This window comes from Xyrauchen texanus, chromosome 34 (genome assembly GCF_025860055.1).
Source record: "Xyrauchen texanus isolate HMW12.3.18 chromosome 34, RBS_HiC_50CHRs, whole genome shotgun sequence".
NCBI classification, from domain to species: Eukaryota; Metazoa; Chordata; class Actinopteri; order Cypriniformes; family Catostomidae; genus Xyrauchen; species Xyrauchen texanus.
Window position 1 is genome coordinate 6,804,743 of NC_068309.1, and position 13,005 is coordinate 6,817,747.

General features: G+C 38.3%; 1 protein-coding gene across 2 annotated transcripts in view; it reads left to right on the top strand.

Annotated features, from left to right (window-relative positions):
* The window catches only part of olfm1b (olfactomedin 1b), a 42,999-nt gene that overhangs the window by 10,921 nt on the left and 19,073 nt on the right, over window positions 1-13,005 (top strand). Inside the window, exons 1-3 of one of the 2 annotated variants that reach the window (XM_052104095.1) lie at window positions 7,423-7,978; window positions 10,376-10,525; window positions 10,893-11,048. In XM_052104095.1, the coding sequence (XP_051960055.1) occupies window positions 7,829-7,978; window positions 10,376-10,525; window positions 10,893-11,048 (456 nt within the window). In that variant the 5' untranslated portion in view covers window positions 7,423-7,828. Of the gene's footprint in view, window positions 1-7,422; window positions 7,979-10,375; window positions 10,526-10,892; window positions 11,049-13,005 lie in introns of those variants that run through there. The other variant, XM_052104096.1, reaches the window with a different exon arrangement.

A 13,005-nucleotide genomic window follows, 5' to 3' on the forward strand; every position in this document is an offset into this window, starting at 1 on the left:
TGTGAACTGTCAAAATACAAACAGTACATCACATGCCCAACCAGAGAAAGAAATATACTAGACCATTGCTACACAACTGTAAAGGATGCATATTGCTCTGTCCCACATGCTGCTTTAGAACTCTAATCACTTTTTGGTTCATCTTCTCCCGACCAACAAGTAGAACTAAAATCAGCTAAGCCTGTAGTAAGGACTGTAAAGACTGGGCCAATGAAGCAGAGCTGGAACTACAAGCCTGCTTTGAATGCACTGTGATTGGAGTGTTTTTGAGGCTGCAGCCACAGACCTGGACGAGCTCACAGATAATGTGACATCATATATCAGTTTCTGTGAGGATATGTGCATCCCTCCTAGGACAGTTTAATCATTCAATAGCAATAAACCATGGTTTACAGGAAAACTCAGACAGCTTCGTCATACCAAAAAGGATGCTAAGGGAAGTAAGGATAAAACATTGTACAACCAGGCCAGGAACACACTAAGGAAATCAGAATTGCTAAAAGAAGCTACTCTGAAAAGCTGGAAAAAATGTTTTCAGCCAACAATCCTGCATTTGTGTGGAAAGGCCTAAAAAGCATCACCAAGTAAAAGACAACTCCCCTCGCTCTGTAGGTAGTCAACTAACAGCTGATGAACTGAATTTGTTTTACTGCAGGTTTGAAAAGCCCATTCTCACACCCCTCACAGCTCTTATTTTCATTTCACACACACACACCAACACCTCCTGGAACCTCCTGCTACTCAATCTGCACTTATGATCTGTGAGGAGGATGTGTGCCAGGTCTTTTGGAAACAAAAGACAAGGAAATCTTCAGGCCCAGATGGACCCTCACTATTAGCACCCAGGGATGCGTTCTCTCTCCACTGCTCTTCTCCATGTTCACGAATGACTGCACTACAAAACCCCACTGTCAAGCTCCTGAAGTTTGCAGTTGACACCACGGCCATCAGACACATCCGTGATGGTGACCAGGCTACATACAGATGGGAGGTTGATCAGCTGGCTATCTAGTACAGTCACCGCAACCTTGAACTGAACATGCTCAAAACAGTGGAGATGATTTTAGACCTCAGGAAAAATCCTGACCCCACACAACCTGTCCAATCCCTCTTTGAACTACTGCCCTCTAGCCGGCACTACAGAGCACTGATTGCCAGGACGTTCAGGCACAAGAACAGTTTTTACCCTCAGGCTATTTTCCTAATGGACGATTAAACTGCCTCAGGACTCCCCCATAGTGTAATAATGTAAATAAATATCTCATGTACAAATGTAATCAGAAGGTAAACGGAAGGTTGCTGGTTCGATCCCCACAGCCACCACCATTGTGTCCTTGAGCAAGGCACTTAACTCCAGGTTGCTACGGGGGGATTGTCCCGGTAATAAGTGCACTGTAAGTCTCTTTGGATAGAAGCGTCTGCCAAATGCATAAATGTAAATGTAATGTAAATTCACATATTTAATTCAATAACTCTACATACCCCTTCCTTGCGCATACATTACCATTTGCACATGTACATACGCCATCCTGTTATATGTCTTATTATTTGTATGTCTATTTATACTCTTACCTTTTTGTATATTCTGTGACTCACTGTAATGTTCTGTGTGCACTTGTTTCTCCTATTGCCACAAACAAATTCCTTGTGTACGTGAGATTCTTGTTGTATTCACACACTGCATGTTATGTTATCAAAACTCTTTTACTCTAACACATTATTTGAAGAAATAATGGTTAGCATGGTTAGCTTCCGTGGTAGCTCACCTTAAAGAGTGTTGGACTTTAGGCTCAGAAGACCATGGTTCAAGACCAGACAAGGGCACTCTAAATGAAAATGAAAGTAATATGAAAGTGTCATAAAATGACACAAAATGATGGGGTTACTTCAAAAACATCAGAAATGTGCTTTTCATGACAAATTTGGTTTTAAAACACTCTGGGTTAGGTTTAGGCTAAAGTTTTAGGTTAGGGAGGTACATTTTACACATTAAAACATCCATCTAAAATTCACCTTACAAACCTCGTCTGATTACAACATAACTTCACTAGTTTTTTTGTGCCCCCCCGCTGGACATTTAAATGGGAAACTGCAGCCAAATGTGGATTACAGCATGTCATTTTGGTTTGCAAAAATGTTGCAATGGTCACGTAAATTTCACGTGGTTTAGCAGGGCTAAAATGGTCTCAATTGCAACCAAAAATAATTGATTGCGACAATATTTTAAAATATAGTCGCCATTGGCGTTGGGCTGGGTGCGTACATATGCGGTTTCGTCAGATATCATCTTGTGAGTTATTGAAAACATCTTTAGAGCACGCACCACCAGTGTGCGAGCTTGCTGTACCGCACGCAACAAAAAACCCAGCGCGAGAGAGTCCTGAACAAATGAATATTTTGAACCGGTTCTTACACCCGAAAAGAACTGTGGGTTGGAACTGAGGAGCTCAGGTTAGCAGTTTGAATCAGATTCACTTTCTTAGCAAGTCAGCCTTCAGTGAACTCACAACTCTCCCCAATTTGGCATGCACAATTCCCAATGTACTCTAAGTCCTCGTGGTTGTGTAGTGACTCGCCTCAATCCAGGTGGTGTAGGATGAACATCAGTTACATCATTACCGCGGAGACCTAGCGCGTGTGGAGGCTCGTGCTATTCTCCGCGGCATCCACACACAACTCACCACGCACCCCACCGAGAGCGAGAACCACATCATAGCGACCACAAGCAGGTTACCCCATGTGCCTCTACCCTCCCTAGCAACCGGGCCAATTGGTTGCTTAGGAAGTATAACTGGAGTCACTCAGCACGCCCTTGATTCAAACTCGCGAATCCAGGTGTGGTGGTCAGAGTCTTCACTTGCTGAGCTACCCAAGCCCCCTTTCTATCTTGTTTCTGAACAGCAATCTAAATCGAGCAATTCTGTGATTTGATGACTAAAAACAGCCATTTGTCTTCGTAATGATTCAGTTTAGGAGCCAGTGGTTCCTAAGTCATTTTTTGGCTCTGGAGCCGTGTTTAGGTTTAAGGTTTAGTGTAGGGAGGTAGGTAGGTTTTCTTTATTTAAAACATAAAAACATTCCACCTTGAAACTACCGTGATACGAGTATACTGTATATCATTTTGCAAAAAATGTTGCCACATCACATACTTTTCATGAGATCATGCTGTATAGATTATTTAGAGTAATATTTTACCCAAAAATAATATTATGTCATTATTTACTCACCTTCATGTTGTTCCAAACCAATATGCCTTTCTGGGCTCTCTTTTTCATACTATGAAAGTTAGAAGCGACGGGCTGTCTAACTCAAAATATTACCTGTGCATTATATTCCAAGATGTCTAAAGCCAGATGTTTGAGGAACAATCTGGAATTTTACATTTTATCTCCTTCCCAATCTGACTCTGTATTTTGCATATTATGGAGAAATAGTTAATAAACCCCAATAATAAATTCCTGGTATTTCATGAACAAATGAACCCAGTCATTTGGCACTAAATTTGATTGCTTGATTCATTGACCAAAAACATTGCTTTACTGAATCTCAGTTTTGTAACAAAAAAAATTTCTGATTTTATCAAGAACAATGAATTAAGCTAGGCTAAAGTAAGTATGTAATTAAAGGTCAGCACAAAATCACACACACACAAACAATTTTATAATGGACCTGTAATGGACCACATGCTATTTTTATGCAAAACATCCTTCTACAACCTGCTCTGACATGCTCGTTAATCTCGAAATAAAAACAAGCAGCCTTTATGATTCAAGTTGTATTGCTTATTGCACACATACACAAACAGATATCTCAAGGCCAAACGAGCTCTAACCCAGGGTGATTTGTGCTAAAGTGACCTTCTATGTCTATTGCTCCATCAGTCATCCACTCTCTCTCTCTTTTATGCCTCTCTCTCTTTACACACAAAATGCATCAATATATATAGAGTGGTATGGTAGCCTGATGTTACCCGTAAGGTGGACTAAAGTATGTCCCATCCAGAACTTCCTAGCAAGATATTTAAAGCCAGTACAGAAAGATTGGATCTTTGTGGGTGTGTACTTCCACAACCAAACAACAGTATGTGTTTAATAAGCAGTACAGGCCCGGAAAGAATATATGCCCTAGATTCAGTGTTTTAGATGTTTTCTGTATGATGTTTTATTAAAGTGAGGTTAGATATGCTGACAGTTACACAGCTGGATGTCTGACACACACTTTATATGTCTGCCTCACTCTCTATCTCTCTCTCAGGCTCTCTCGGTCTCTCTCAAAGGTCAGTGTGGGTAAAGTACCATACCGTTGACATATTGGTGTTTTCATTCGAAGTAGCAGTTTATTTTGGACTAAATTGGTTTATTTATGAAACAACCGGAAAGCTTCTGCCCTTTACATCAAGTTTTAGATATATGTACAAACAGCAATGCAAATAAAATAATTTTTGAAAAGTAATGATCTCCCAAAAAGTTAAAACACAGAAGTTTCTAAAAGTGGAGGGACATGTTCCTCCAATGTAGCCTAATATTAATAATACAAATATATATATATATGCCTGATGTCTGCCTGAGTGTGTGAATAAGAGGTGTAAACCAGTGATGCACGAGACCACTACTCATTCTGTTATACTGCCAGGACCGGATTACGTTACAGCACATGTTTAGTGGTCGGTGTAAACGCATGACAGTACCACTGACTGCAATACGGGGGCGCTCGAGTCATTCTTAACAGACTTATGCAGAGACACATTCTGAGTGTCTGCGCTCACACAGGGCGTTTCTTTACTGTTACAAAGTATATCTGTTTCCTATAAAACACATATAAAAAACATGTACCATTTCATCTAGGCTATGCAGTATGTCTTCATATATTGAAAATAAATAAACTGATTATTTTACTAAAACAATGTTTTTATTTATTTATTTTATTTATTGCTAATATTTTATCAAAAGTAAATTTGTAATAATGTTCCCAGGTGATATTCACTCATTTCTAAATTGAAATAGTCCTATATATATATAAAATTACTTTGATAGCCAGTTCCTCAATGACATCATCCTCTGGGAAATGACATCATTTTAGTGGGAAACAACAGCAGATACATCAGTAAGCCGCAATATATGTTATGAATTTTGTGATGTTTTGTGGTATTGGTTTTTCTCACTTCTAAAACATTCTGCAATGTTAGATAAAGTTACAGAAAACAATATGATTATATCAAAATCCACCATGAAGGAAATCACCTTAATTTCTGTGCAGTTATGTTAATTTATTTGCCTATGCCATTGTGTAAATAAAAACTAGAATGAATAAAGTGTCTGAGCTAGACCAGAGCCTATTCGATTTGCACCCTTTCACTAATACTTCCATAAAATACAACTCAATCATATTCAATTTTATTTTACATGGTTCTGAAGGTACTGCATAACAGGAAAAACCCATATATTAATTATGTGCAAATGTAAATGTTAAAACAAGGATGTTTAAAACATCTTTAAGATTGCAATAAAGACTTTTATACTAAATATGACCTTTATGGTGTCCTTTATCCCTCAGCCCTTTATGATATGGTGATGCATGCCCTCTAATGTCTTAACGGAGTTCATGATTCCAATGAAAGTGACCTAACATGATGAAAAGGTGCTTAAATTAACACTAAGGTATTGTTGATATGGAGTAGGGCGTGACATTGGTGTGTTTTGTTTTACAACCTTCCTGGGCAAGTGGCTGTGACAATATTGGCCCATTAACCCTTGTGCGTCAATAATAAAAAAACAAAAGTTACACTGAGATCCATAGAGGACAAAAATGTCCATGTCAAAAAACTGCCATAATAATATTATATATTAATATTATTTTCCACTTTCAATTAGTTAATTTTTTAACCAACATCAGTCATGATCATTACTACCAAATATTCATTCATTTTCAGGATCTTAACCCTTTAAATGCCAGTTTGTTTATATAATGCCACTGTTGTTTTTCACACACACACACACACACACACACACACACACACACACACACACACACACACACACACACACACGTAGTATTTCCATGTTTTATGGGGACTTTCCATAGACATAATGGTTTTATACTGTACAAACTATATATTCTATCCCCTAACCCTCACAGGAAACTTTCTGCAATTTTAGATTTTCAAAAAACATAATTTAGTATGATTTATAAGCTGTTTTCCTCATGGGGACCGACAAAATGTCCCCACAAGGTCAAAAATGTCAGGTTTTACTATCCTTATGGGGACATTTGGTCCCCACAAAGTGATAAATACACGCACACACACACACACACACACACACACACACACACACACATGTTGTGTTTCCATGTTTTATGGGACTTCCATAGACATAATGGTTTTATACTGTACAAACTTTATATTCTATCCCTAAACCTAACCCTACCCTAAACCTAACCCTCACAGAAACTTTCTGCATTTTACATTTTCAAAACATAATTTAGTGTGATTTATAGCTGTTTTCCTCATGGGACCACAAATGTCCCCACAAGGTCAAAAATTTGGTTTACTATCCTTATGGGACATTTGTCCCACAAAGTGATAAATACACCACACACACACACACACACGCACACACACACACACAAACACATGTTGGTTTTACTATACTTGTGATGACATCTGATAGACTTTCATATATTTTATAGCAGCCTAATGATATATTATATCCCCTACCCCTAAACCTAATCCTCACAGAAACCTGTGCACTTCATTTGATTTAAAGATAAACATAATTTAGCTGATTTATGAGCCCTTTTTGTTTGTGCGGATCAGCTAAAAGGTCCTCAATAGTCGTTTTTACTATATTTGTGAGGACATTTTCAAAAATGTGGTCCTCACAAGTATAGCTAAACCTGCCCAGACACACACAATTTCTCAATACACACATACAATACACTCTGACATCCATACCAACACACCCACACAATTTTAGCTGCATCATTTATTAAACTGGCCTGCAGTGCTCTATAATACTGCAAAAAGAAAATTGTGGGAAAAGCATGTATTTGCTCCATAGGCTAAACATGAGACAATGGCGCCATCTGGTGGAAAATATGAAAATGCCAAATTTTGAAGCCAGGGCTCCATAATGAACAGACTTTATTTTATATAAATATTGCTGTTTTAATGATTTTAGTGTGGACATTTTTGTTGAGTGTAAGTATTTTGTCTACACAGTGTGTTATAGATGTATAATAGGAACTGAGGTTGAAATAATCAAATTCCATTCAATTCAAAAACAATGAAAAAGACAAAAATGTCCCAAAGGTCGCACAAGAGTTAAAAGATTCGTTGCCAAATAAGTGCAGGTCCCCGATGGCGCGTGAGGGGGGGTCTCGTGAGCAGAGGGGGGTCTTGATATCACGCGCGCCTTTAAATAGTGGCGCGTGGCGCCGCCTTCTTTCTCATCCACGGAGAAGTCGGTGTGCTCGGTTGTAGCCCGTCCCGAGTAATTCCCTTGCGCGTGGAAGGCGGACCAGTAAGGGCGTGGACGCACACAAAAGCGGCACGGATATCGGGAAAAAAAGCCAGACGTGTCCAGCGCGCGCAGACAACAGGTTTCTGGCTTGGTCTCACTGTTACCACACAGGAGTCTCTCTATTCAACATCCAACAAACGTCAGAATGAGCACCTTGAGACCGTCCGAACCGGGGCCGTTAGAGGAGATAATGTTAATGAAGATGATAGTGATTCACGAGGCGCTCATGGGCAGCGATGCCCGCCGTTACGGTTCCCCGGTGGCGCGTGTAGAATAATGAAAGTTGGGGTCAAACGCAGAGAGCAGAGATGTCGGTGCCTTTGCTGAAGATCGGTGTGGTGCTCAGCACCATGGCCATGATCACCAACTGGATGTCCCAGACTCTTCCATCACTGGTGGGGCTCAACACCACTAAACTAACCGCGGCGCAGGGCGGCTATCCGGACCGGAGTATAGGAGTAAGTGTCGGGTTATTTACCAACTCAGAATTCAGATTAAAAGTTCAGATATTCAGTATTTTGATATGTAAAATAATTTTTCCATTTGTGCGTATTTTAGTGATGCAACTCCACGCGTCTTTCAACATTATAAGGGGTCGTTCACATAGAACGATTTTTTGCTTCCATCCACGATCTTTTTCAATTGTGTGCTAGTGTAAACATGCGACAAATGCGTCTCGAGACACCTGGGTTCAGTTTAATTATTTGCTCTGCGTCTAGCTTTTATTTTATTTAAAAAATAATAATTGGTGCAAGAACGCGTTTGGTTTGAACAGCCCCTAACGAGGCGTTCACACACAGGCGTTCAAAAGAGTTAAAGTGAATACAACTGATTTTAGCAGAAGACCCATTCATTCCTGTTCTGTTCCTTTCCGTTGCACGCTGTCTAGCTTTTTAACGCTTGGAGTGTTCACGCAAGACACGTTTTTGAGTTTAAAAACAGAGCGCAATTTGAATGAGACGGGAAGTTAAAATGTTTTGACACGCCGTCTTGAAAACGCAACGCTCAGGAAGAGAGACGCGACGCAAAGTCAAAGATAGTTATAGCGTGAAAGAGACGCAAAAACGTGTCGTTTGTGAACGCCCCTTACATTTATGAGGTTCTTTGGTCTTGTTTTGTAGAGTTGCTTTGAAATATGCTTTGTTTGTATTGTTACTAAATATATTTATATTTACATTTAGCTACTTCTATGTGCTACATTGACTCAATATGACTCAGATGCTATAATTTAGTGTTACCCTCTTTAATTCGTGTGATACAAGAAAGTAGTCGGATATCCTGGTTGACTAAATGTCACATAGGACAGTGTGGAAAAGTGTGAAATAATCACTATGAGACAGAAAAATAGCCAAATACAGCAAGACAAAATAACCATGTGTAAGTGTAGGTGAAATCTGACCTTCTTCTTTTTTTGGATAGGAATAAACAAATCTTGTCAAGTAATATAGTTGATTTAAATTAGATTCTGAATGTTTTGAAAGATGAAATTATGGTTTGATGGCTATAGCATATCCCTATATGTCTTGAGGTTTAGATCAATTTAATTAGATAGATAGATTTTTTGACAGACAGATAGATATATTATTTTGACAGACAGACAGACAGATAGATAGATAGATATTTTGATAGACAGACAGATAGATAGATAGATATTTTGACAGACAGACAGACAGACAGACAGACAGACAGACAGATAGATAGATAGATAGATAGATAGATAGATAGATAGATAGATAGATAGATAGATAGATAGATTATTTTGACAGACAGACAGATAGATATACAGATATTTTTGATAGATAGATAGATTATTTTGACAGACAGACAGACAGACAGACAGACAGACAGACAGATAGATAGATAGATAGATAGATTATTTTGACAGACAGACAGATGGATGGATAGACAGACAGACAGACAGACAGACAGACAGACAGACAGACAGACAGACAGACAGACAGATAGATAGATAGATAGATAGATAGATAGATAGATAGATAGATAGATAGATAGATAGATAGATTATTTTGACAGACAGACGGATGGATGGATAGACAGACAGACAGACAGACAGACAGATAGACAGATAGATAGATAGATAGATAGATAGATAGATAGATAGATAGATAGATAGATAGATAGATAGATAGATAGATAGATAGATAGATAGATAGATAGATAGATTATTTTGACAGACAGACAGATAGATAGATATTTTGACTGACAGACAGACAGGCAGACAGACAGATATATTATTTTGACAGACAGGCAGACAGACAGATAGATAGATTGATTGATTGGGATATTTGATTTTGTTTAATTGATTTGGGACTTTCCAGACCTGCACAACTAAATCTGTCCAACATGTGTGTTTCATTGTATTCATCTATGTGTGTGTGTTCATGAATGAGACTGATATTTACTTCCTATCTAAATGGTGCTGCATTCGTAGTGCATCATAGGAGTGGTCTGCTTTTCTCTGATTCGTGGATTCATTAGGATTCATGGGTAGTGCAGTTCTTCACCAGGAATTCCGCTAGTAAACACGATCACTAAAAAATTACGTTGAAATAACTTGGACGGATTGCTTCAACAGAATCGATTAACAACCTTATAGCTCTCTGTAGGTCTGTCTTTAAAGCTTTATAAGTCATCTCTAAAAATGTATTCGCCTATGGAAAAAAATTATGGGATTTTTACATCCGGAAGACCGTTGCACTCTATTATAATAGTAAGGAAAAAAATCAGAAATTAAGATTTTTGTCATGATCGTGCAGCCATACTACGAGTGGTCTGTCTCTGACCAGATCTATTCTTTCTTTGTCTTTCTATTCTCTCTCTCTCCTCTTTGACAGGTGTTACCCGCTAACCCAGAGGAGTCCTGGCAGGTGTACAGCTCAGCTCAGGACAGCGAGGGCAGGTGTGTGTGTACGGTCGTCGCACCTCAGCAGACCATGTGCTCGAGAGATGCCCGTACCAAACAACTCCGCCAGCTACTGGAGAAGGTAACCGAGATGACTGCTCCTGAATCATAGTAACCAGTGATCATGTGTTTCTTGACTCTTCACACTCTACTCGGTCGCCCTTGAGCAACACATTGTCTTTTAATGTAACATTGCCATAGATGCCGAATCTATGACAACGGATTTCCTCCAGGACATCAAAGTGACCTGGAGGGATGAGCCTAACCACAGTTAATGAGTTCCTCTGGAACATAGTTGGCATCAAGGCAAACAATCATTAGTAGATGTGAAATATCTGTAGATAATCTCACAATCTCACAAGTCTTCTAAGTTTTACTTCAAGATTGTTTTAATGCACTGAATATTTACACACATTTATATCTCTGGCATATGTGTGTCTCTTTTATAGGTGCAGAACATGACGCAATCAATCCAAGTATTGGACCAGCGGACCCAGAGGGACCTGCAGTATGTGGTGAAGATGGAAGATCAGCTCCGTGGCTTGGAGACCAAATTCAGACAGGTGGAAGAAAACCACAAACAAAACATCGCCAAGCAATACAAGGTACCTCCACAAACTATACCTACACATTTTAAACACATACTTACATTTTGCATGAATGCATTCTTGACAAAAGTAAAAATTTGTAAAGATGCAACAGAAAAACAGTCCAAAAACAATTAATGTGGCCAGACACAAACTCTCTTGCAAGCTCACACACTCGGTAGATTTCATGCATGCATACCTGTTTCGAAATGTGCAGACCTGCTCCATTTAACCAAAATAATGTAATGTAAAGATTTGTTTGAGTGCAATATTGTAAAAAAAATAAAAATAATTATAATTATATAAAAAAAAACATTTCTTTTGGACTCAAAAGAAATGTATTACGAACATTTAAGCTAAAACAATAAAAAAAAAACACCAAAAAAGATCAAACTAAACAATAAATAAAAAACAAACAAACAACAAAACAAAAATAGCTGCTAGTGGCAAATTTGGGGTCCAAGAACATGTGTAAAAACGTGACCAAAATAGGCAAATTTGAAAGAATCCTGTGGAAACAGTTGTTTTTTTTGTGAAATTTCAACTGGCAGATGCACAATTAGGATTTTCTTAAGTTATAGCGCCCCCTAGCATCTAAAATGTATTACATGTGTGTCAAAATGTAAAGAAGAGCCATGCACAAATAATTTATTGGACTGTAACTTCAAAGTGCTTTGACATATCAAAACTCTTTGATAACATTTGTGAGGAGGCTCTGTAGATTATGTATGCCAAGTTTCGTGTAAATTGGACAAACGGTCTTGGACAAGTTTGAAAAAGTACCCCTAATAAAATAAGGATCTGCACATTTCGGTTTCTATAATGTATTGTACGAATTTGGTCACTATTGAAACACCCCATCGCCCACACTTTGCGTATAACCTTACACAAGTATGGAATGCAATATAGTTTCACTTTGTAACACTTGAGTGTGGATGTGTGAGCATGTAAGCAAGCGTGACAGCAAGTGAATGTGTTAGATAGGTTAGTGAGTTAGCTCTCTGTGCTGAGTGTGTTGTTTCTTGCTTGCAGGGCTAAATATAAAGACATGATAGGAGAACCAGAGGCCAGAAGATGCAGGTCTAACCCACGATTGGCTGAAGTGGGCGTCAGTCACGCTGTTTATGTCACGATTCTCATATTCTATTCGACATTAGCTGTAAGAAACACTCCTCCCCCTTCCTTATCCAACCACCAATCAGATCCCCTCCTGCATGCTACTTTAAAGAATTGTTACGTTTTATTTATATTATCTACATTATTATTTAGTTACACTGATAATGCTATTATTATTTTTATTATTAGCATTACTATTATCATCCTTGCCAGGATTGCTTGAGTTTTTTTTTTATTTGTAATATTATTTGTCAATATGAGTCTTTTGGTTATTGGAGATATATGCGTTTGAAGGAAACAATTAAATCTTAATACCACATTGTTGTATGTGATTTGTAATTTTAGCATGTGTCCTGTTGCATTCTAAACGATAATAATAAAGTCTTTTCCCAATTGTTGATCGTGTTCAGAGCGCTTCATTTCGTCGTTAAATGAATGTAGATTTATAATTTATATACGAATCTCTGTAGATTTACTGCCGTTTGGCCTCTGGTCTCTCACTGGCTCTACAAGCACACATACCATGCACTTACATTCAACATACACTCTTAAAAATAAAGGTTCTTCAATGGTTCTTTGGTTCAGCAAATCAAGAACCATTTTCCATTTGGCTATATAGTTCTTATAGAGGAATAAGAAAAGTTATTCATATCGTATTTGTTTAAGGTATCATCTGTTAACAGAGGGAAAGAGAAGACCTACAGGGTTTTTTGAAACACCAGCACATATATATGACCAAATGTATGAGGACATCACCTTCGAATTAACCGCTTTGGCTATTTCAAATACATCCATTATTACCAGGTGCATAAAATCAAGCATACATTTTCAGTAGATTGTGACAGTTTCTCCAGCATGA